The sequence below is a fragment of the Dromiciops gliroides genome, chromosome 5 (assembly GCF_019393635.1).
Source record: "Dromiciops gliroides isolate mDroGli1 chromosome 5, mDroGli1.pri, whole genome shotgun sequence".
Lineage (NCBI taxonomy): Eukaryota > Metazoa > Chordata > Mammalia > Microbiotheria > Microbiotheriidae > Dromiciops > Dromiciops gliroides.
Window position 1 is genome coordinate 116,425,426 of NC_057865.1, and position 23,218 is coordinate 116,448,643.

Below are 23,218 nucleotides of genomic sequence, written 5' to 3' on the forward strand. Positions count from 1 at the left end.
ATTCAGAAAGAAATAATATAGGGCAGCTAGGTGGCACAGTGCATAGAGCACTGGCTCTGGATTCAGGAGGACCTAAGTTCAAATCCAGCCTCAGATACTTGACACTTACTAGCTGTGTGACCCTGGGCAAGTCACTTAACCCTCACTGCCCCACCCCACCCCCAAATAATAATAATATAAAACCATAAGGCATCCATAACACCAAAAATGTATCAATACAGTTTGTTTTAAGACCAGTCTCAAAACTTTTCTAGGTTGGAACACTCAGGCTAGAAGTGTGGCAACAATTCAAGGATGCAACTACACTGCTGATTAGCATGGAAGCTTTGACCTGCTCTCACTTGTTCCTCCTCAGGCAGCCTGGTGGTCTCTAGCTCACCATGCTAGTGCCAGTGTGGTAGAGTGGGACACCTTAAGGGAGAGTAAGAAGGCAGTAATGTGCCAGGTAGAACAAACCACCACTACCCTGTCTATTGTTTCCACTAAGACCCTGATGGGAAAACAGCCCCAGAGTCTTGGAAATATGATCCCCAAACCACCAGACTAGCTTCAGGTCAGTCCCCACAGTCATAATTGAGGGGAGAGATCATTATAGGGAAGAGGCCCACCTTCCTCAATACTACTAGCAACAACTGCAGACCAAGTGTCACTAAGAGGCCTATGAGCACAAGAGTCCCAGAAATGGCAGCTCTGCATGACCTGCCTTCTCTCCTCCTCAACCAGTCCTAACAGCCTTCATCCCCAGAAGCAAATCCCATGGAGAAGCAAGCAGCCATCCCCAACTACTGCCAACCACAGGGTAGGCTGCAGTAATGGTATGGCAGAAACATACTATTTGGTTCAACCAAATTGAACCACCACCACCATTTTCATCACCATCTCCCCTCAGACTGATGAAGACAGATCAGGACCTTGAACCCAAGAGGCTTGTGTGTCTACTACACCTTAAGATGGCAATGTTTCCAGCCCAGAGTCTTCAGTCATCATCCTGGGAAGCGACCCCTCTAGAGATGAGCTACAGAAGACCCAGAGAAAAAAGTACTTGTCACTAAAGTCAAATGGTTCAACATCAGAAACACATGATATTTATCAGTAGAAATGACATTAAAGACAAGGGTGCTTTGCCAATGAATCCTAAGAACTATGGGACCTTTCCATATAACTTGCAACTGAAACATTGCATGTGTTATATACTCCATTAAACTTAGTTTTTACTTTAACTTCTTAAATATTTATTAGTGTGTTTTTATAAACTTTAGCCCATGTTAAAGTTCTACCAGTATGCTCATATAGATAGGCATGACTCTTCTATCAAAGAAGATGTAGGGTTTTTTTGTTTAATAATAAACATTTTGGGGCAGCTAGGTAGCGCAGTGCATACAGCATCGGCCCTGGATTAAAGGGATCCTGAGTTCAAATCCAACCTTAGACCCTTGAGATTTACCAACTGAGTGACTCTGGGCAAGTCACTTAACCCTCATTGCCCCGCAAAACAAAACCAAATAATAAATGTTTTTATTTATAGTTTGGGGTTCCAATTTTTATCCCTCTTTCCCTCCCTCTCCTCCCCCTTCCCCACGGGGGCAAACAATCATATATGGGTTATGCATGTATAATTATGTAAAACATTACCATATTTGTCATTTTGTACAAGAAAACTTGATAAACTTAGTTCTTGAAAGCAGGAGCTATCTTACTTTTCTATTTCTATCCCCATCATTTAGCACAGTGCTTTGCACAAAATAGGGAGCTATTAAGCTTCATTCACCCACAAGACACAACCCCAACGTGAGGTTTCAGTTGTGAGTCAGAAAGTAATGTCAGGGGCAGCTAGGTGGTGCAGTGGATAAAGCACCAGCCCTGGATTCAGGAGGACCTGAGTTCAAATCCAGCCTCGGACACTTGACACTTACTAGCTGGGTGACCTTGGGCAAGTAACTTAACCCTCATTGCCACCCCCCCCCAAAGAAAGTAATGTCAAAAAAGACAAGTGGGGAACAAGGAAAGCTCAATGTCACTATTGCATAGTACCTTACACATAGTACAAAGTTATTTTTTAAACTAAGTTTTATTGATACCTTCTGCTTTTATAGCAGTCATTTCTGATACACCGTACTACCACCACAACCAATGAGTCCTCTATTGTAACCAAAAAAAAGTTAAGCTAAAAACTAACATACATCCAATAGTACATGAATCATCACATGCTTATAGTCCCTCTCCCACCTCTAAGTAATTTATATTGAAACACTAAAGCCAAAGGAAGATCTCCCAAAGGTTGTCAAAGGACATGAATGAACAGTTTTCAAAAAAAGAATTGGTGAAGTTGACAAAATATGGGAATAATTCATGTTGGAGAGGATGCAGGAAAAAAACGGCATACTACCCCAGAGAGTTTCCTTTCAAAAGGAAAGGACCAATATCCACAAAAATATTTATAGCAGTTCTTATGGTAGCCAAGAATTGGAGACTAAGGAGGTACCTGTCAATAGTTGCATAATACATTCTATGAATTTTTTGTTGTCCTATCTCTCCCAAACTAAAAGTACAGCAACTGAGGGGCTCCACCCCACTACTGATTAGCATGAACACTTTGACATACTCCAGGTTTCCCTTCTTCAGGGAACCTATAAGGCTCCCTGCTCCCAGAGGCTCAACATATTGATTCCAGACTTAATTTGGACACCGAAACAGCTGTAGCCTTACTGAATCTCAGCCCTATAGTAAATTCAAGCAATCCACCAGCCTGAACATTGCCAAGAGCTGTGATGTTATATGAATATTATTGTACTCTAAAAAATTATAGAAGTGTCAAGTTTCATAGAAACTATAAGACTTGGATAAACTGATGTGAACAGAACCTAGAGAACAAACTTATACAATAACACATAAAGACAAACAACTTTGAAAGATTTAAGAACTGTGGGGACCAATTTTTAATGGGGGAGTGCTAGCTAAGCGGCTCGCCGCAATATTGGGGCAAGGAAGGAGACCGGCAGCCTCCCTCAAAACAGAACAAGATTTATTTTAACAAGAACAAACTTAAAAAAACAAAAACAAAAACCCTACAAATAGGATTAGTAGGATCAAGGGAAAGGAAATAAAATGGGGAAAGGGAAATTATACAACCTCAAAAGATACCACCGCCCAGGAATCAGCTGAGAATACTCAGCAGATCTCCTGTCCTTCCAGTGTCCAGCTAGAATGCCCAATTCTCCTCCCCCAATCCCAGAAAAACCCCACACTAGCCCCAGCCAATGGGATGGCTGCTCTGACAGTCACATGACTGCCCTCACTAGGCTTCCAATCATAATTCTGCCAGGCCCATATAGGCATCGGCGAGTGGTGGAGCACCATGCAGTTTGCGGAGCCCCAGGCCAGTGCACACTGAGGCATAAAAAACCTCAAATAACAATTCTTTGCAGAACTCTGATCAATACTATGACCAAATTCCAAAAGACTGGGGGGATAAACTCACCTCCTGAAAGAGGTAATGAAACTCATGGTGCAGAACAAAATTTACTTTGGGACACTCTCAAAATGGGAATTTGTTTTGCCTGACTATGCATGACACTTTTTTCTTTTTTTCCTTCCCAGATTTTTTTGGGGAGTGGGGTGGGAGAATCCTAAGAATAGCCAGGCAATTTAGAAAAAAAGGCTAGACTAAAGCTAATTTCCTATCTGGGGATCTTTAGTTTTTTCACCCCTCAAACACACAACTGTGACTTTCTACAAGCTTTGTTTCAGATTCAAGTAGCCCTAACCTTGATCCAATGCTTTGCATAATGTACTTTAGCAAAGAGTGAGGAGTGGCTATTAATTGGTACTGTCTTGAGTTTAAATTTCTTTAAAAATCCAACAATTTTATTGTACCTGCCTCATCTGCCAGGCACATAATATTGAGAAACAAGACAGACAGCTAAGTGACAGCTGATAGAATGTTGGACTTGGAGAGTCAGAAAGACCAAAATTCAAATCCTGACACGGTAGCTACCTCTGTTTCTTCATCTGTGAAATACGGATAATTGCAGCATCTACTTCATAGGTGTGAGAACATCTAAAACCCTCTTCTCATGCAGGTTAAACTAGTTTTTCCTTAAAAGTTGAGACCTTCCTCAAGAAGGGCTTAGACAGTACAAAGTAGCCTCAGAACAAGATGAGTAATGCATATAATGAAGCTTCACTCAGCTGAATCAATTTGAATCAATGTCTATTTTGTTGAAATCCTTCTCCTGCTATGGCTGAGTAAATATCCTTTGGTTACCTGTCAAATGACTGACTTACAAATAACTTATTCTGTTTCATTTTTGAGCCTAAACTGCCAAGGGACTGATCTGAGTCAGGACCAACTCAAAACAATTGGAACAATCTTGCAAGATTGAAAACTGAGTTCACTGAAGTAGGGTATGGGCAGGACAGAAAGAAAGGTGAGCCTGGATTGGTCTTCATGCCTTCAGTGGTTCCTTACTGTGAAGCACTCCTTACTCCCAGTACATTAGAGAGTAAACTGCTTGTAACCAGGCAGCAAGAAAAGAACGTAAGTTCTATGTCCTGAAGAAATAGGTACTTTCAAGATAAGTGAAGTAAACTATTTTAGGTCACGCAAATTTGCTGACGCTTCAAGTCTGGCTATATAAGTCTGCTCCTAATTCTACCACGTATCTTTACAACCTGTTTTAGCTTCAAAACAGCCTAGAGAAACTGAATTTTTGAAATGGAGACAGAGTGTTGCACTCATTAAAAAAGGACAATTTCAAAAGACAACTTCTGAAGTACTAGTTGTGTTCAGCCTTTTCCAGGCTGGAAATGGATGCCTTTGTATTTCAATGTATCATGCAATTGAGGGGGGGGGGGAAAGCACTTCCTCGCTTTAAGAGAGTCATATTTGCACAAACTGTCTTTGAATGGCTTTTTGGAAGCCGGATGATGCAGCTGAATCAGCAGTCCTCAGTCTGGTACACGGACATAACCAGCCACTGAGATCATGTCAATATGCCAGAAAGTGAGATAATGCAAACCAAGGCAGGGCTCCGGAATTCGAGGGTTGTCTTAACAATTGTGCCAAATTAGTCATCTGACTTTTGTTCATTTGTTTTTCATTTGAAATCTGAGATACCAACAACTATAATACTGTTGCAGAGATTTTGTTGTGAATCTCTGTTGCAAGACACTGGGGAAAAGTGCTTAAAAGGACAGTGTTGGGGCAGGTAGGTAGCACAGCAGAGCCAGCATAGATCCTGGAGTGGGAAGGGACCCGAGTTCAAATCCAGCTTCAAACACACACTAGCTGTGTGACCCTGGCTCCCCTCTCCCTCAAAAAAGGACAAGCAGGAGTGATGCATTGGTTTCTTTGAAGTTTCTACCCAGCTGCTGAAGTATGAACTATAATTCTCTCTTGTACTTCCTTTGATGGGACCCTGAAGAAGGACTCAAGAGCATTTCCCCAACCTTGGTAGAAATAGGGCACATGTACTGGCCTAGAGGAGTCTCTGACTTTATTGCTTTTTGGGTGGCGTTGCCCTGGAGAGGAGCAGTACTCACAGTGAGCCTGCTGAACACAGGAGGGCACTGTCATCATAATAACTAATAACCCTGACCCAACACAGGTCATTAGAGTACAAGCCCTAGTAGCCATATCAACAGGATATTCAAGAAAAAGCAGTGAGCTGAATGCCCTACATCCCTTCCCCAGGTCCTAGTAGCTGTTTTGTAATTAGGTAATGAAGAAGTGATGTCAACAGTCTGAGCTAGGTAAATCTTTTTGTTAACTACTGAATAACCTGCAAATCTCATTTTGTTCCAAATATTGAACCTAAACTACTACAGGGCTGAACTGAGTCAGCCCCAGCCCAGAAAAAAAGGGCTCTTTACAGAAATGAAGTGAAATGATATGTGCAAAATGTTTTGCATTTTTTATAGAAACTGAACCTTAAATGAGGAAATCAAGGAGAAAAGCCTGGATCCTAAATTACTAATCAGTTATTAATATGATAGTAAAATAACTGCTCTTGAGGAATAGGTTCAAAAATAAAGCTTAAGTATTAGGAAAAAAGAGAAGCATACCTGAGTTTTTATCTGCTGACTATACAAGTTGATTTTATTCAAATGAATAAATACTATAATGAATGTTCTTGTTAGGGTATACATGTTTTTAGGATGAAGTGAATTTTACTCTACAGCTAAAGTGGACTCCAAAGTAGTCACAAATAAAACTGCTGACTTTTTTGACCAAATCACTGTTAAACACCAAACGGCTCCCGAAAGCCAGTATCTTCAATACTGAGAGTTCATGTTTCCTATGAATGGACTTCTGTTCTCTGGAGTTTGAAGCAAAAAAAGAGTGCCTGTGCTTGTAACTTCTCTCCCTGTGGTAAGCAAAGGATGTGCCACTCTGAGGCAAAAAAGACTATCCCATCTACCATCTCCAGGACCAACATAAAAATTAAAATTAAAATGTACATTAATTCCTGATAAGCACATTTCTGGAAGGAAACAGGAACTGTGCCTTTCCTACCACTTCCAACCTCTGGACAAAAATCTATTCCTTAACAAGGTATTTTATAAGTGTATATAATGTAAGGTACATTGTCTGTAATGACTTTTGTACAAATTGTCACTGTTGATGATGGAGCTCTGGTTCTTGACACTAGGAATCTGAAAATGGGACCATATTACAGAATTTAAAATTGGGAAAGAAGGTACATGGTTGGAAAGGTTATGTCTGCTATTTGGGGGGATTTGGGGGGGGTTGTTTTTTGTCGGGGTAATGAGAGTTAAGTGACTTGCCCAGGGTCACACAGCTATTAAGTGTCAAGTGCCTGAAGCCGAATTTGAACTCAGGTCCTCCTGAATCCAGGGCCGGTGCTTTGTCCACTGCGACACCTAGATGCCCCCCTGGTATTTTTTTTAACACCCCTTTAACAGTCTGTTGCTTCCTAACTCTTTATAGTTTCTAAGTCTACAGTTGCCTGACTGACAAAACCTGACTAGGCCTGACTAACATCTAAGTATCCTTACAAGAGAGAAGTGAGATTTAATTGTATATTTCTGTGATAAACCCATGAGCAGTTTCAGTCTAGAATTTACATAAAAGCCTAGAAAGAGATTACTACTATAAATAACCATAGTAATCTAGTGTTTGATAAACCCCAAAATCCAAGCTTTTGGGACAAGAACTCATTATCTGACAAAAGTGCTGGGAAAACTGAAAAGTAGTTCAACAGAAAGTAGTGTTTTTTAAAATTCTAAATGTGGGTTCTAATCTGTCCCCCAGTTTTGGGGGGAAACTGGCTAAAATCACTGATAAATTCACCAAGAGTTTAGCCTTTTACGGGTTTATTAAAAGATATAAGATAGTAAAGAAAGACTGAGAACAGATTTCTTATAGCATGGAAATCCTAGTCTTCCTAAACTCCTATGTGAAGTCCTGCCACCACACTGATCTCTCCAGCCAAAGAGGAGGTAGTTCCCCAGCAGCGTTCACTTCCTCCTTCATGTCCTCCTCCCAGAAATAGGAGGTTCTTCAAGCTGATTGGCTAGCATCATTCAAATTCATTGGTTCAGGGGCAGCTAGGTGGTGAAGTGGATAAAACACCGGCCCTGGATTCAGGAGGACCAGGGTTCAAATCCAGCCTCAGACACTTGACACTTAACTAGCTGTGTGACCCTGGGCAAGTCACTTAACCCTCATTGCCCTGCCAAACAAAAACAAAAACAAATTCATTGGTTCACTGGACCTGAAGGTGGTCTCCATGTAAAGTTCAAAGTTTTTAAGCTTCTGAGAACAATACCCTCTTAAGTACCAGTCAGATGTGCTTATAAGCTAGTCAGTAGTCAGTCACTCTCTCACTTAATTCAATCAGTTTAGCTCAATCTCCAGGTGGGCCCCTAAGTATCTGCTAAATCCCCTCATCTACCACATTCCATTATCTTGACACACTAGGTATATAGACCAACATCTTACAACTGTATAACAAAAGTAATGTGAAAATGGGTACACGATTTAGACATAAAGGATGATATTATAATTAGTGGAACATGAAAAATTTTGGATAAGGGGAAAATTTAAGACCAAAAAAGAGATAAGAGAACATTATGGGATAGAAAATGGATAATTTTGATTTCATTAAAAAGGTTTTGGACAGGGGCAGCTAGGTGGCACAGTGGATAGGTACTCCTGACTCCAGGGCCGGTGCTCTGAGTTCAAATCCGGCCTCAGACACTTAACACTTACTAGCTGTGTGACTCTGGGCAAGTCACTTAACCCCAATTGCCTCACTTAAAAAAAAAAAAAAGGTTTTGTACAGGGAGCAGCTAGATAGCACAGTGGATAAAGCACCAGCCCTGGATTCAGGAGGACCTGAGTTCAAATATGACCAAAGACACTTGACATCTACTAGCTTTGTGACCCTGGGCAAGTCACTTAACGCTCATTGCCACACACCCAAAAAAAAAAAAAAAAAAAAAAAAAGAACGAACTAGGGGGCAGGTAGGAGGCGCAGTGGATATGGGCAAGTCATTTATTGCCTCACAGCAAAGAGAGAGAGAGAGAGAGAGAGAGAGAGAGACAAATTAAAACAACTCCAGGGGCAGCTAGGTGGCGCAGTGGATAGAGCACCGGCCCTGGAGTCAGGAGTTCCTGAGTTCAAATCCAACCTCAGACACTTAACACTTACTAGCTGTGTGAACCTGGGCAAGTCACTTAACCCCAATTGCCTCACTAAAAAAACAAAAAACAAAAAACAACTCCAAGGTACCACCTCACATCAGATTGGTTGATATGACAGAAAAGGAAAATAAAACTTGGAGGGGATATTGGAAAAATAAGGACATTAATGCACTGCTGGTGGAATTCTGAACCATTCTGGAGAACAATTTGGAGTTCTCCCTAAAAAGCTATAAAATTGTGCATAACTTTTAACCCAGCAATAGCACTACTAGGTCTGTATCCCACAGAAAGCAAAGAAAAAGGAAAAGGACCTATATTTACAAGATTATCTTATACAGCAGTTCTTTTTGTGGTGGCAAAGAAATGGAAATTGAGGGGATGCCCATCAACTGGGGAATGTCTGAACAAGTTGTGGTATATGATTGTGATGGAATACTATTGTGCTTTAAGAAATGACAAGGAGGATGGTTTCTGGGAAGGTTTTATATGAACTGAAGCAAAGTAAAGTGAATAGAACCAAGAGAACATTGTACACAGTAACCGAAATATTATGTGATGATGAGCTGTTAATGAGCTAGCTATTCTGATCAATACAAAATGATCTAAAACATTTCCAAAGGAGTTTTGATGAAAAATGCCATCCAATTCCAAAGAAAACTAATTAAAGTCTGAATGCAAACTGAAGCATAATTTTTTTATCTTTATTTTTCTTGGTTTGTTTGTGTTTTATTGGGGAAGGGGGCAACATGGCTAATGTGGAAACGTTTTGCCTGATTTCACATGTATAACTGACATATTTTTTGCCTTCACAATGGGTGGAAGGGGGCTGGGAAGGAGAGAATTCAGAAAAAAAATTTTAATGATAAAAATAATAAATTTTTAAAAGAAAGACAAAATGAAAAGCCACTACTAGTACAATTAGAAAAAGCCTTTGTCCTTAGGACAGAAGCCTATGGAATCAACTCCAGGTATGTTTGGGAATGTTCAATGTTACTTCCACACCAGGCTCCAATAACCTCTCACATATTAACAAATCATGTTTTCTAAAAAGGCTGGGACACACTCCAATGAGACAAAGCAATGTTCTGAGGTCCAAAATTTCTTGATTGATCAGCTGTGGGCCATACAATAATTTCACTTATCAATGTTGGCCTGACAGTTTCAAAGAATCATGAATCCCATGGAGTTCTTAAGGACCCTAAGATGTTTACATGCAGAATTAAGTAGTCCACCATAATATGTGGAAACTCAAAGCTCCAGAGGAGCCTCATTAGTCCATGATGAATGCTATTGGAATACAACAGCAGATATTTGGTATGGAATAGGAAATTAATGCACTTCACAACCATCTACTTATAGCGTGCACAAAAATATAGTAGCATGATCAGATTTGTTAAACTAGATAATGGCAACTACACTGTCTAGATTAGACTTGTACAGATGTCTATATGAAAGAATGAGTACAGGGGGCATCTAGGTGGCACAGTGGATAAAGCACCAGCCCTGGATTCAGGAGTACCTGGGTCCAGCCTCAGACACTTGACATTTACTAGCTGTGTGACCCTGGGCAAGTCACTTAACCCTCACTGCCCCACGCAAAAAAAAAAAAAAAAAGAAAGAAAGAAAGAATGAGTACATAGATTCAGAACATCTGTTCAGTAATGGCTATGGCTAAAGGAATTCAACTATCTAATGGTCAAAAGACCAGCAGAATGAAGTTCCAATTGCATTTAAAGTGGGTCACTTTGATCCTAAAAAAACACTGTTAATCTGCACAACTTTCTGGTGGCTGTTCAGAAGATTAAACGTCTGGTTAGAGACACAAATATATTTGAAAAGTGGATCTCTGCATTTCATTTTTTACCTCAATTGAAGGAAATACCCTCCACTCTTGTGTCATTTGGCATACTGTTAAAACAACTAGAATAGTTGTCATCTTATTTTGCTGCATTCACTGTATTAAAGCAAAACACAAAAAAACATATTTTCAACTAACTACAAAGGTATTTTATTACCAATTAATAGATATAAAATTGAGACCCTAGATTAGAATGTACTTCAAATAATTGTGCTGTTGGTTCAAAGAAAGCAAATATTTAAAGCTTCTTTTTAGTTTAACTAAAAGTATTAATATTTTCTCAATCTAAAAATATTTCCTCACCAGTTTTTTCCCTTTAGAAAAAGGAAAACAAAGGCTAAGTTACCCCAAAATGAATAATGGGTAGAAATTAGGCTAAATCTTGTCTAAATAAGATCACTGCTCCCCCCATCCCAGTCAAAGAAGACAGAAAGGTAGTAATTTTTTTAAAATACCAAAAGATACAATCATAAAAAATAAGCAAATTCCTGTATGCTAAAAATTCATAGTTTTTATGTCTCTGACAGTACAGCTATTTCAAGCAATATTCAATGTAATAAAATTGGAAAATACGGAAATGCCTAATTACTTTCCTAGATAAAGAAACAAGAAGATAGAAGGAAATTAAGCTACATGTTCTGTAAAAACAAATAAAACGGTCTGACTACTCAATGCCTTCTAATTTTGTTTGAAAGAAAAGGAATTAGAGGTCCAACATGTAGGGAAAAATAGAAAAATATAAACATGTGAAAGCAGAAGAGGATTTTTTAAAAACTCAAAGTTTGGTTTTTTTGTTTGTTTTGGAGTCTAGAGTTTGGGGTTAAGCCATTTAGTGGAAATTGAAGAGATAGTAAGGGAGAGGGGAAAATACCAGCATTTTTGTTTTTAATTTAAGTGAGGCAATTGGGGTTAAGTGACTTGTCCAGGGTCACACAGCTAGTAAGTGTTAAGTGTCTGAGGCCAGATTTGAGCTCAGGTACTCCTGACTCCAGGGCCGGTGCTCTATCCACTGCGCCACCTAGCTGCCCCGAATACCAGCATTTTTTTAAAGCTAGAAGGGACCTGAAAGACCAAAAGGATCAAAATACTAAAACTTCTTAATGACCAGCAGTGAGAGGGAACTCACTAATTCCCAAGTAATTTGGTTCCATTGTTAGCTCTAATAATGAGGAAAATTTTCCTTTAAGCAAACCTAAATCTGATTCTTTGCCATTTCAACCCACTGCTCTTAATAGTACCCTTTGAAGCCAAGCACAAATCTAACCCTAAGATTGAAGCCAAGAAAGGTTATTTAATCAAAGAAGTCTTAGAATGAGCAAAGGCCTCAGATATCAAACCCAGTCCTTTCATTTTAGAGACAAGGACCAGAGGTTCTCCCCATTCCAGTCCATCTCCTCAGCTTCCAAAAACAGTTCTGATCCTCTTCCCTTCCCCCCTTTCAGGATCGAATATAAAATCCTGTTTAACTTTTAAAGCCTTTCGTAACCTGGCTCCTTCCTATATTTCTAGTCTTACATCTCTGCAAGGGACTCATTGTTCCTTTCCTAAAACATTCCATTTCCTGAGTCGGCATTTTCACTGGCTGTCTCCATGCCTGGAATACATCTCTGCCCCCTGGCTTCCATCTAAAATCCAACCCTCTGCAAGGAATCTTTCTAGTCCCCCTTTATTGCTAGTACCTTCCCGAAAATCCCTTCCAATCCCCTCAATCTATCTTGTAGGTACATAGTTGTTCCCGTGGTGAAGCACCCATTAGAATAAAAGCTCCCTAAGGGCAAGAACTACTTTCGTCTTTTTTGTATTCCCAGGGCTTAGCATTGTGCCCAGCAAACAGTAAGAGCTTAATAAATTCTTGTTGACAGATTTGTCCAAGACCAACACAGCTAATTAGCGTCAAAAACCACGCGTGGAAGGAACCCAGGTAGCAAGACTCCTAGATTCCAATGTTTTTCAACAGACTAAAGATCCAAGTCTTGAGATCTTGGGATCTTCTGCTGGTTTTACAACCTGTCCTCTGTAGTTAACATTTTTTTAAAAACCAAAAACTTGGAAAACCTAAAAAAGTTTTCATGATTGCTTAAAAGGAATGTATTAGCAACCTGAATTTGATTTCAGAAACACAATGGAGCTGAGGAAGTTATGACAATAATGCTACAAGAACAATAAACTATGAGAGGGAATTATAGTGTATTAGAAAGAACACTGAATGTAAATATCAGCTCTTCCATTTAGTACTGTGAGAAATTCACAAAACAATATGGGCCAGAAAAAAAACCCAAAACTATATGGGCTGGGGCAGCTAGGTGGCGTAGTGGATAGAGCACCTGCCCTGGATTCAGGAGGACCCGAGTTCAAATCCAGCCGCAGACACTTAACATTTACTACCTGTGTGACCCTGGGCAATTCACTTAACCCAATTGCCTCACCAAAAACAAACAAACAAACAAACTACATGGGCCTCAGTTTCCTAGTCTTTCAAATGGGGGGGGGGGGGGAGAATTTTACAATGAATGACCTCTAATGTCCCTTCCAGCTCTAAACTGTGCAATCTGTGAATCCTAAGCATACTTAAATGGAATTCACGGCTGAACTCAAATAAAAATGTTTTATCTAACATGTTTACTAAATAACATTTCTTGAATAGTGATGATACATGATATTTATATGTACAAGATAAACAGTACATAAGTGACCAACGAATATTACTTTTACAAAGCTAAACAAAATTCAGTGTTTGTTTTCACTTTCTTAGTTCTCCACTACCTAAAACCAATGTCGATCCCAGACCAAACCAAACACCAAGCTGCTCTCAATTCAACAGCACATACATTAAAATAGGAATGATACAGAGGATTAGAATGGGCCAGGTGCAAAAATGACCCACAAACTCATGAAATACCCCATATTTCAATAATCAAAATGACATTAGTACCTAACTTAATTTACTTATTCAGTGCAACGCCAAACTACCAAAGGATTACTTTATAGAAAAAGAAAAATTAAATTCATCTGGAGGAACAAAGTATCAAGAATCTCAAGGATAATCATGAAAAAAGTGGGAAGGATGTCTAAGCAGTATCATATCTCAAAAGATACTTTCTACAAAAAAATAAATCGCAAAACAATTTGGTAGTGCTTAAAAACAGAACAAATTAGTGAAAGAGATGAGGTATACAACATACAGAAGAAAAGAAACTTAAACCTGTGTTCAATTAAATCTACAGACTCCATCTACTAGGATATGGTCTCACTAATTGATAAAAACTGCTGGGAAAACAGCAGTCTGGTTAGAAATTAGGTTTAAGCCAACACCTCATACCACATACCAAGGTTAGCTTCAAATGGATACATGACGTAAAAAATAGAAGGTCACATCATAAAATATTAGAGGAATGAAGAAATTATCTTTCAAATACAGGGTGGGCCAAAAGCCAGGATGTTTTGATAACTTTTTGAAAATTATTTTTTAATTTTTGCCATTCACAAGATTTAATTTTTTACACAATGCAAATTCATTTCTTATATTTTATAGGATGCTATGGTGATGTACATTAAAAACAAACCAAAAAAGGCAATAAATATTGAAATCCCTTCATGACTTTTAATACACCCTGTATATGACTAGGGGAAGAGTTTATGACCAATCAAATCATGGTGTATGAATGTAATGGAACAATATGGTGGTATGAAGAAAAGACAAAAGGAATGGTTACAGAGAGAAAGACTCGTTTGAACTGATACAGAAAGAAGTGGATACAACAAGAACAATTTACGCTGTAACATCAATATTGCAAAATATATACTGTAATATCAATATTGCAAAAATAAACAGTTCTGAAAAGACTCTTCCCAATACAATGATAACCATGATTCGAAAAAACTGACTGATTCTTTTTTGTTTTGTTTTGGTGAGGCAATCGGGGTTGTGACTTGCCCAGGGTCACACAGCTAGGAAGCGTTAATTATCTTGAGGCCGAATTTGAACTCAGGTCCTCCTGACTCCAGGGCAGGTGCTCTATCCACTGCACTACCTAGCTGCCCTGAGACTGATTGATTCTAAAGGACTGATGATAAAGAAGGCTGTCCACATTTTGGGATGTGGCCAATGTGGGAATTTATTTTGACTAAACTTTTATGATGCAAGGGTTTTGTATTTCTTTTTTGGAAAGGAGGAAGGGGAAGGGAAAATAATAAATGCTTGATAATTTTTTTTAATTTAATTTTTAAAGAAAGCAAGTCTTCAATCTCTTCCTTCCAACCCTCAATCTCCATCAAAAAAAAAAATCCTCCCTTGTTTCATGCTCTCATGGCTTAATCATGCTCCAAAGGCTTAAAATGCAAATACCTAAGTGAATGGTAACACATCAGTGTAAATAATAGATAACATTTATATAACATGTACTATGTAACAGGCCCTGTGCTAAACACTTTTCAAATCTCATTTGCTATTAGATCCATTTTACAGATGAGGAAACTGAGGCAAGTAGAGGTTAGTGACTTGCCCAGGGTCACAGAGCTAAGTAAGTATATAAAGCTGGATTATAAATTAGGTCTTTCTGACTTAAGAAGACCCAACATTTTATCCACTACACTATCCACATGCCTCAATGCTTAATGCTTCTGGGCCTGTTTCCTCATTTGCAAAATAAGGAGTCAGGTAAAATGATATCTTAGGTCTTTTACAACTCTAAATGTATGATCTGAGGCTGAATTTGAACTCACGTCTTCCTGACTCTAGGACCAGTACTCTATTCACTGACCCACCTACCTGCCTCCTCCTTAATTAGTTCAAAGTATAAAAATCAGATCCTTCTCTTTTGAATGCATAGGTGTTAAAGACCCAAAGTGCCAGGGGAAAAAAGCCTAGTGAAGAGCCTAAAGGGGGAAAGGCACTACTGGAGGTAAAAAGTGAACTGTAAGTTCAGAAGGGAAGCAAGGAAGACTTGGAAATCTTTACTGATTTCCATTTTCCCCCTGCCCCCACCTATCTTCATCTTTTGGGAACAATTAAAAGTTATACCAAAGGTACTCCATATCCTACAAGCCTTCCAACCTGGATGGAACCTTTGAGGGAATTATCTGGTAATAGCAAGAAAACACAACTGGCCAGACTTAAGAGTAGGAGAAGGGAAGTAACATAAGGTTGGCAAAGTAGGCTGGAGTTTACTAAACAGAGCAGCTTGTATGTGACTGAGCCTAGTGGCAACAAGCAATTTCCAGACTGGGAAGTAACAAGGTGAGAACTGCACTTTAGGGGAAAAAAAAATCACCTTAGCATGCTGATGATGTATTGAAATAGGGAAGAGACTTGAGGCCGATAGATAGCTACATATTAGAAAGCTACTGCAAAGAGTCCTGTCAGAAAAGCATGGACTACAGTGGTGACTGTGAGTAAAGGAGAAGGATAAAACAATATAAAAATGAAAAAATTTGGAAACTGACATATGTGAGGTAAGGAAAAGTGAGAGATCAAGGTAGTGCAAGGTGAACCTGGGTGACAAAGGATGGTGTTGCCTTTAACAGAACTGGGAATGTTAGATAAAATGGGTATGTTTGGGAAAAGGTAACATATGTTGAGTTGGATATACAATAAGTAATTGGAAATGTTCTGGAGAAAGACTAAGGCTAGATATATAGGAAGGCAGTATAATTCTATCCCCAAATCCTGGAATATATCCCTCTAAAATTGATTATCCAGGTTTAAAACTTAAACAAGATTTAAAATACTTTCGCAAATTTCCTGTATTACAATTAGTCATTAAAATTGTAAAATACTCAAGTGACACAGCAAAGCACTAAATTTCTTGTATGGTACTTTGTAAAATACTAGTCATTACATTTGTAAAATACAGTGCCTTATTTCTAGGCACTGTGCGTCAAAACCTGTCCTGTTAACTAATAATTTAAAAACTTAAAATCCCTTGACCCAAAAGAAGTAAAATAAAATAAAACCCCTTTAGACTTTATTCCTACCTACTTTTGCCTCAATTCAAGTAGAACCCTACCACTGTTTTGCTTGTGATAATTTGCAATCCATTGTTGTCCTGTAAAAAGCTAAAATAGTACCGTGCCATACAATGTTTAATAACATCTTTTTAAATCTTTTGACAGTATTTCCTATCTAATATCTTTACTGAATAACATCTTAGGATGTCTGCACAAAAACCATCTGATTTAATTCGGCCTAAAAATCAAAAGTATAAATTCAAGGAACAAAGATATTCGTGTCTTTTTTTTTTTTTTGGAGGGGGAGAAGCAGAGAAGGAAGTTTCCACTGCATGCTTTTGGCTAAACCTTAAGTGTGTCTCTAAGTGAACACCCAAACGAAAGCCTCCTTTCCTTCCTCCAAAATCTCACATCACTGATCGATCCTTCGACCCCTTTCCAGAGAGTGCAGAGTTCGTCCTTGATCAGGCTGAAATGCCAATTGCTGTGGCCCTTTTCTAGGCCTCTACGTAAGGAAGAGAAAGAACCTTTCCCCGAACTTCTGGGTCCTTTTTGCGCCTCCTCATTTCTTCCGTCTCAAAATACCTGAGCCCCGTAAATACACGCCGACCATCTGGAAGAACCTCTCCCTAGAACGCCCCTCTCTAGCCCTATCTGAGCGCCCTTTACGGAGGGAATCCCACCACCAAGACACCAGTATCTTTTCTCCCAAGACCACCTGATCTGATAAAGAAAATTAAAAAGTCAAGCGTTCTCACAGATGCCGAGGCCTCCACTACGCAACAAAACGCCGGCCCCGTGCAGAGCGCCCGCGGGTCTGAATGCTCTTAGCTCGGCAGGACGGGAGCGGGGACGCTCCCGCCCTCCCGAAGCCCGGTCCTGGACTCACCTGGAAGATGCGGCGGCCCGCAGAGCTTCACAAAGCGGTTGAGCAGCCCCGCTCCGCGACCCCCACCCCCGACGCCGCCGCCACCGCCGCCGCCGGCTCCCGCGGTGCCCCCTCCTCGCCGGCGGTTTCCGTCCCAACCTTGGGCCGCCGACATGACTCGTTGTTTCCGCCCGCGAACGGCCCAGCTCCGTCCCGGCCGCTCCTCAGCCGGCAGAGCCGGTGAGGTGTAATCCTTCCTGGGCTCCTTCTCCCGGGACAGGGAAAGAACGGAAAAGGAAAGGATGGGGGCCGGACGAATATCACCGATGGCCAATAGCCGACCGCCCCGGCAAAGGCAACCAATAGAAGGCCGCGTTCTTGGCAGGCGGAAAGGGGATACGTGGTAACCATAGCTATGGCAAGAGGAGAAAAAAAGTAGAGGTGGGAGGGGGAGGGAGGAAAGGAAAAAGCAATCACACTACAAGCTCCTCCACCCTCCTAAGGTCGCAAGGGCGGCTGCAGCTCCTGAGAAATCGATCCAAAACCGGGAAGGCTAATCCTGGCAGCAGACTTAGGGAGGGCTGTGTAGCCCACTCATTTTACTGTTCTTCAGTCATCTTTCAAACGTGTCCAACTCTTCGTGATCGCATTTGGGGTTTTCTTGGCAGAGATACTGCAGTGGTTTGCCATTTCCTTCTCCAGCTCATTTTGTAGAAGAGCAATTGAGGCAAACAGGGTTAAGTGACTTGTCCATTAACACAACTACAAGTATCTGAGGCTGGATTTGAACTCAGGAAGATGAGTTTTCCTGATGCCAGGCCCCACGCTCTATCCACTGCGCTACCATACAATCGAAAGTAAAAACTTACTGCAAGGAAACATTGGTCTCTCAAGTCAATCCACCACATTTTCCTTGGCAACCAGAAAGTATCCTTGGAAGATGCTTGGTGTTTAAAAAATTAAAAATGGGTCTTATGGTTGAGGTTACAAAGAACTGTGGAAAAGAGCTCAGTTTGATGTGTTATGGGCCCAGAGCACCCCAGAAGTTTTCTGGGGTACATCAAAGAACCTTCTTGAGAAACTAAACCAAAAGACAGACACACCTAAAGAGATAAGTGAAACCAGATCGGACTTAGCTAGCTCCGGGACCCCTACCCTTCATTCCAGTCTACTTCACCCCTGGGGAGATAAATTAGGGTGTGGCTGCTGCCTTTGTGAGATGAGGGGGTCAGAGATGGCTTGAGAGATCTAAGCAGCCCCTCACCCAATTTCCCCCAGTCATCACCAGTGGGGGATGGTCCTCCCCCAATAAGGGAACTTTCCACAGTCAGACAATCACCTCATCGGACCACCATCGGACCTCTATAAAAGTATCTGCCTGTCTCCTGCTTGAGGAGATTGGTCTCTCAGAGCCATGCTCTGTGCCATGCCTTCTCCCCATGAGAAGTCCAAGGATTTCTCTCTTGGTTTCCCTTCCCTGGCCCCTAAATAAACTATTATCTTATTCTATTGGTTTTGTGTGCAAGATGGTATAATTCTTTAAAGAGGAATTCCTAAGGACCCTTACCCCAACCCCTAACCCCTATCCCAAACCCCCTACCCATTTTCCCCATGACATATGTATGTGAATGAAAAGTGATGCTCCCTTGATTCTATAGAGGACACCACCATCAGCTAGCTCTTCATTAGGCCCTTCTACAATATGAGCCACTTAAAATGGTATGCCATTATGAATTGGTCAAAACTTAGAATTTCAAATAAGCCTAATTGGATTAAAATAATTGGAAATTAAAAGGATGCCTATCAATTAAGGAATGGCTGACCAAGTCATGGCATATGATTGTGATGGAATACTATTTCGCTATAAGAAATGATGAACGAGATGCTTTCAGAAAAACATGGGGGGGGGGGGGCGAGCTCGAAGCTAGGTGGCACAGTGGATAGAGTATCAGCCCTGGAGTCAGGAGGACCTGAGTTCAAATCTGGCCTCAGACACTTAACACTTACTAGCTGTGTGACCCTGGGCAAGTCACTTAACCCCAATTGCCCCACCAAAAAAAAAAAAAAGAAAAACATAGGAAAGGGGCAGCTAGGTGGTGCAGTGGATAAAGCACTGGCCTTGTATTCAGAAGGACATGAGTTCAAATGCGGCCTCAGACACTTCACACTTACCAGCTGTGTGATCCTGGGCAAGTCACTTAACACTCATTGCAAAAAATAAAATAAAAACATAGAAAGACTTACTTTAACTGATGCGAAGTGAAATAAGCAGAACCAGAAAAACCACTGTACACAGTAACAGGAATGTATGAAGATCAATTGTGAGATGACCAGATAGGAACTATTAAAGTTTAGATAGACCAACTAGATATCAGGACAGACATACCTAAGAAGTAAGGGGGGTAAAATTCTATAGCAGGAAAGTCAACTAGATGTGGCTACCACCTGACCAAAGGTCATGACCATCATTTCAAAAAAATTCCCCTTGTTTCTCAGGAATATGACAAGTATCCAAGCTTTCCCCACCCCTCTGTTTGGGGTGGAGAATGTTTCTAAGCCCTAAGATGACTTTAATTCTAATTGGACTATGTGCCAAAGTATAATTCTTTATTGAGGCATACTTAAGGACAACCACCGCTCTCCCATAATATATATATAATGAAAACTTAAGAATTCTGATCAACACAATGACCAACCACAAATCACAATCCAAACAGGATTCCAGTGATGTAGGAGGCAAAAAGGGGTTAATAGAAAAACCTAAGACCCAAGCTTTAATTCAGATATTAACTCTCAAAGGGAGTCAGACCCCAGTTAATGGATAACTTACAAGTCATGATGCTAAATTCTCGTACCCACAGAAATCAGTACCCATAACGGGAACAGAGGGAGAGAAGCCATCATGACTTTAAATAAGTTGACAGCCTACAGAAATTCAGACTAGAAATAAAAGAAAAATGAAGGTGTTTTGAAACTAGCCATGGGAATCAGAAAGATACATGTACAGAAATAGCCAAATTTGTCCCCAGATTCACCTTATGACATGTAAACCCCCAAAAAACACCTCCACTGAAAAAGGTACTGGTCTTGGGGGTTGGCTTAGGACCCCAGGAACTCCAAATTAGGATAGGCCCTCCCCTGTAACACCCCAAGGTGGAGAATATTATGAGGACAGGCCCTCCCCTGTACCTCCCCAAAGTAGAGATTATTTGGGGGGGGGGCGGGAATGAGGGTTAAGTGACTTGCCCAGAGTCACACAGCTAGTAAGTGTTAAGTGTCTGAGTCCAGATTTGAACTCAGGTCCTCCTGAATCCAGGGCTGGTGCTTTATCTACTGTGCCACTTAGCTGCCCCGAAGGTAGAGATTATGAGACTGATAATTTATTCATACTATAAATATAACTGTCTTTCCTTTCTTTATTTGAGAGATACCTTTCTACTTTTCTGGTTCTCTCCCTGTGGTCACTCACAGTATTGCAATAAAACTTGGGAAACTGAGTCACTGAATCTTTAATTCTTTTGGGACTCCTCACGATCAATTTGACCCCAAATTATGCCCACATCACCAGGACTAAGGATGAAGCATGCTGCCCACCTCCTGATAGGGAGGTGATGGACTCCAAACATCTTGAGACTTTTTTGTTGTTGACAGTTACAAGGTAGCAAGAGGGGGCTTACCACACCCCATTCAGGAACAATGACAGTTTATTTGATCATGTTAATGATTATAGAACTAGGAGAGGAGAGAAGGAAGATGAAGATAACATCAGAGTAGGGAGTAAAGTGAAACACAGCTTTCCTAAAATGTGGTCCTCTAGAAAATGAGGGTAATAATAAGTCTCTTATCTTGATGGTAGGGATCCTCACATGAACTTCCCTGGCCCAAAAAATGCAACAGCATGATCAGAAGAAGAGAATCCTGGGACTCTTGGCTGAGAAAGGAGCGTATTAGGGATATCATTTCGGAGCCCATTCCTCCTAGTTAGGGGAATTAAGTTTTCCAGGCAGCATGCCCAAGGGAAAAAGCAAAAAGTGGCCCATAGTCCTAGATAGATATGTCAGTGCAAAGGGGTGGTGACTCCAACAAGAGCCCATCTTCCCAAGGTTTCAAGATAACCATTTTGCAGGAGCTATGGTTTAAAATAAGATGCCAATGGAAATGTTCACACCTTCCATGGAAACAGGTATGAATAATTAAAAGTAATTTTCAAAAATATCACAGAATTCCCTTTCTTAATAGCCTTTACAGAGAATTAAAAGTAATAATCTGATACTTGTACACAAATGTTTTTTATCTGTGTTGGATTTGACTCCCATCTAGATGCTAAACTCCTTGCATACAGGAAGGTGGTACAATGGCTAGAGCACTGGGTCCAGAGTCAGGAAGATTCATTTTTCTGAGTTCAAATGCAGCCCTCAGGGGGCAGCTAGGTGACGCAGTGGATAAACCACTGGCCCTGGATTCAAGAGGACTTGAGTTCAAATCTGGCCTCAGATGCATAACACTTACTAGCTGTGTGACCCTGGGCAAGTCACTCAACCCTGTTTGCCTCAGTTTTCTCATCTGTTAAATGAACTGGACGAAGAAATGGCAAACCGCTCCAGTATCTTTGCCGAGAAAACCCTAAACGGGATCACGAAAAGCCAGACACAACTGCAAAACGACAGGACAACATTGACAATTCCAGTACAGTAAGAAACACATAACAGGCCGCCAGTATTTGTGTTCTACTGCATGGGACAAGAGGGTAAGTGAAACAGACAAGAAAAAGTTGCATGTGCGGGTATGTAAGCTTTAATAACTCATCAAACTATCAAGGATGACTGAATTCAGTAGATATGGACAGTTATTCTTAAGGACACAAACACTTATTAAGCACCTACTGTATGTCAGGCAATGTACTAAGTGCTTTACAAATATTTCATTTGAGCCTTAACCCTAGGAGGTAGATTATTATTACCCTCATTTTACAGTTGTGGAAACAGATAAATAAATGGACAGCAAGTGACTTACACAGAGTCAAGCTGCTAGTAAGTGTGTGAGACCAAATTTTAACGTAGGTCTTCCCAATTCCAGGCTCATCACCACGTCCATTTCCGCACCTAACTATCTTCATCCTGAATTGATAAAGATAGGGATCACCCAGGTACCAGAGTATGAGAGAACTGATTCATAGAGTTTTTGAGCTGGAAGGAAGCTGGGGTCTAGTGTTGAACCTAGAGTCAGGACCGATCTGAATTTGAATCCAGCCTCAGATACTTCCACAAAAGTAAACTTCCCATCTTGAGACGGAGATCTTCTCTTCTCTCTTTTTTGTGGTCATGCTTGTTCTTTGTAATTGTGCAACATCTACTTTTGGTGTGTGGTGGTGGGTCTTCCATTTATTTTGTTGTAATCACTGTGTAGAATTTTTTTTCTTGGCTCTGCTTACTTCACTCTGCATCATTTCATGTAACTTTTCTCATACTTCTTTATATTCATCATATTTGTCAAGTTGTGACCTTCTTAATGGAATAATGAAGTTTGGAGGAGAGGAAAACTGTGAAAGGAGGGCAGGGAAGAGTAAGTATCGTTTTGGACTTGCTTGGTTTGAGATGCCAATAGGACTTTGAACTGCAGATGTTCTGCAGGCAGTTGCTACTGTGGGTCTGGACCTCAGAAGAAAGATTTTAAATCTATGTATAGATTTCAGACTCATCTGCACAGAGTTGATTACAAAACCCATGTAAGCTGAGGAAATCACTAAGAGAGGATACAGAAGGATAAAGAAGAAAAGGGGTTTCCAGGACAGAGCCCTGGGAGTTCCTGCCCACAGTTATGGGAGTGTACCATGGAAGTTGAGCCAGCAAAAGAGACTGAGAAAGGAATGGTCAGATAG

At 40.5% G+C, this 23,218-nt stretch overlaps 1 protein-coding gene and 1 non-coding gene across 3 annotated transcripts in view; one reads left to right on the forward strand and one right to left on the reverse strand.

Moving 5' to 3' along the window:
• Nucleotides 1-17,635, reverse strand: part of KLHDC10 (kelch domain containing 10) — a 52,433-nt gene extending 34,798 nt beyond the window's left edge. For both annotated transcript variants that reach the window (XM_043965010.1, XM_043965009.1), the window contains exon 1: nucleotides 17,362-17,635. In XM_043965010.1, the coding sequence (XP_043820945.1) occupies nucleotides 17,362-17,515 (154 nt within the window). In that variant the 5' untranslated portion in view covers nucleotides 17,516-17,635. The remainder of the gene's footprint in view (nucleotides 1-17,361) is intronic.
• LOC122730244 lies at nucleotides 13,330-13,436 on the forward strand. The gene has a single exon (XR_006353437.1). It is a non-coding gene; the product is annotated as a U6 spliceosomal RNA (small nuclear RNA).
• Nucleotides 17,636-23,218: the final 5,583 nt, after the last annotated feature.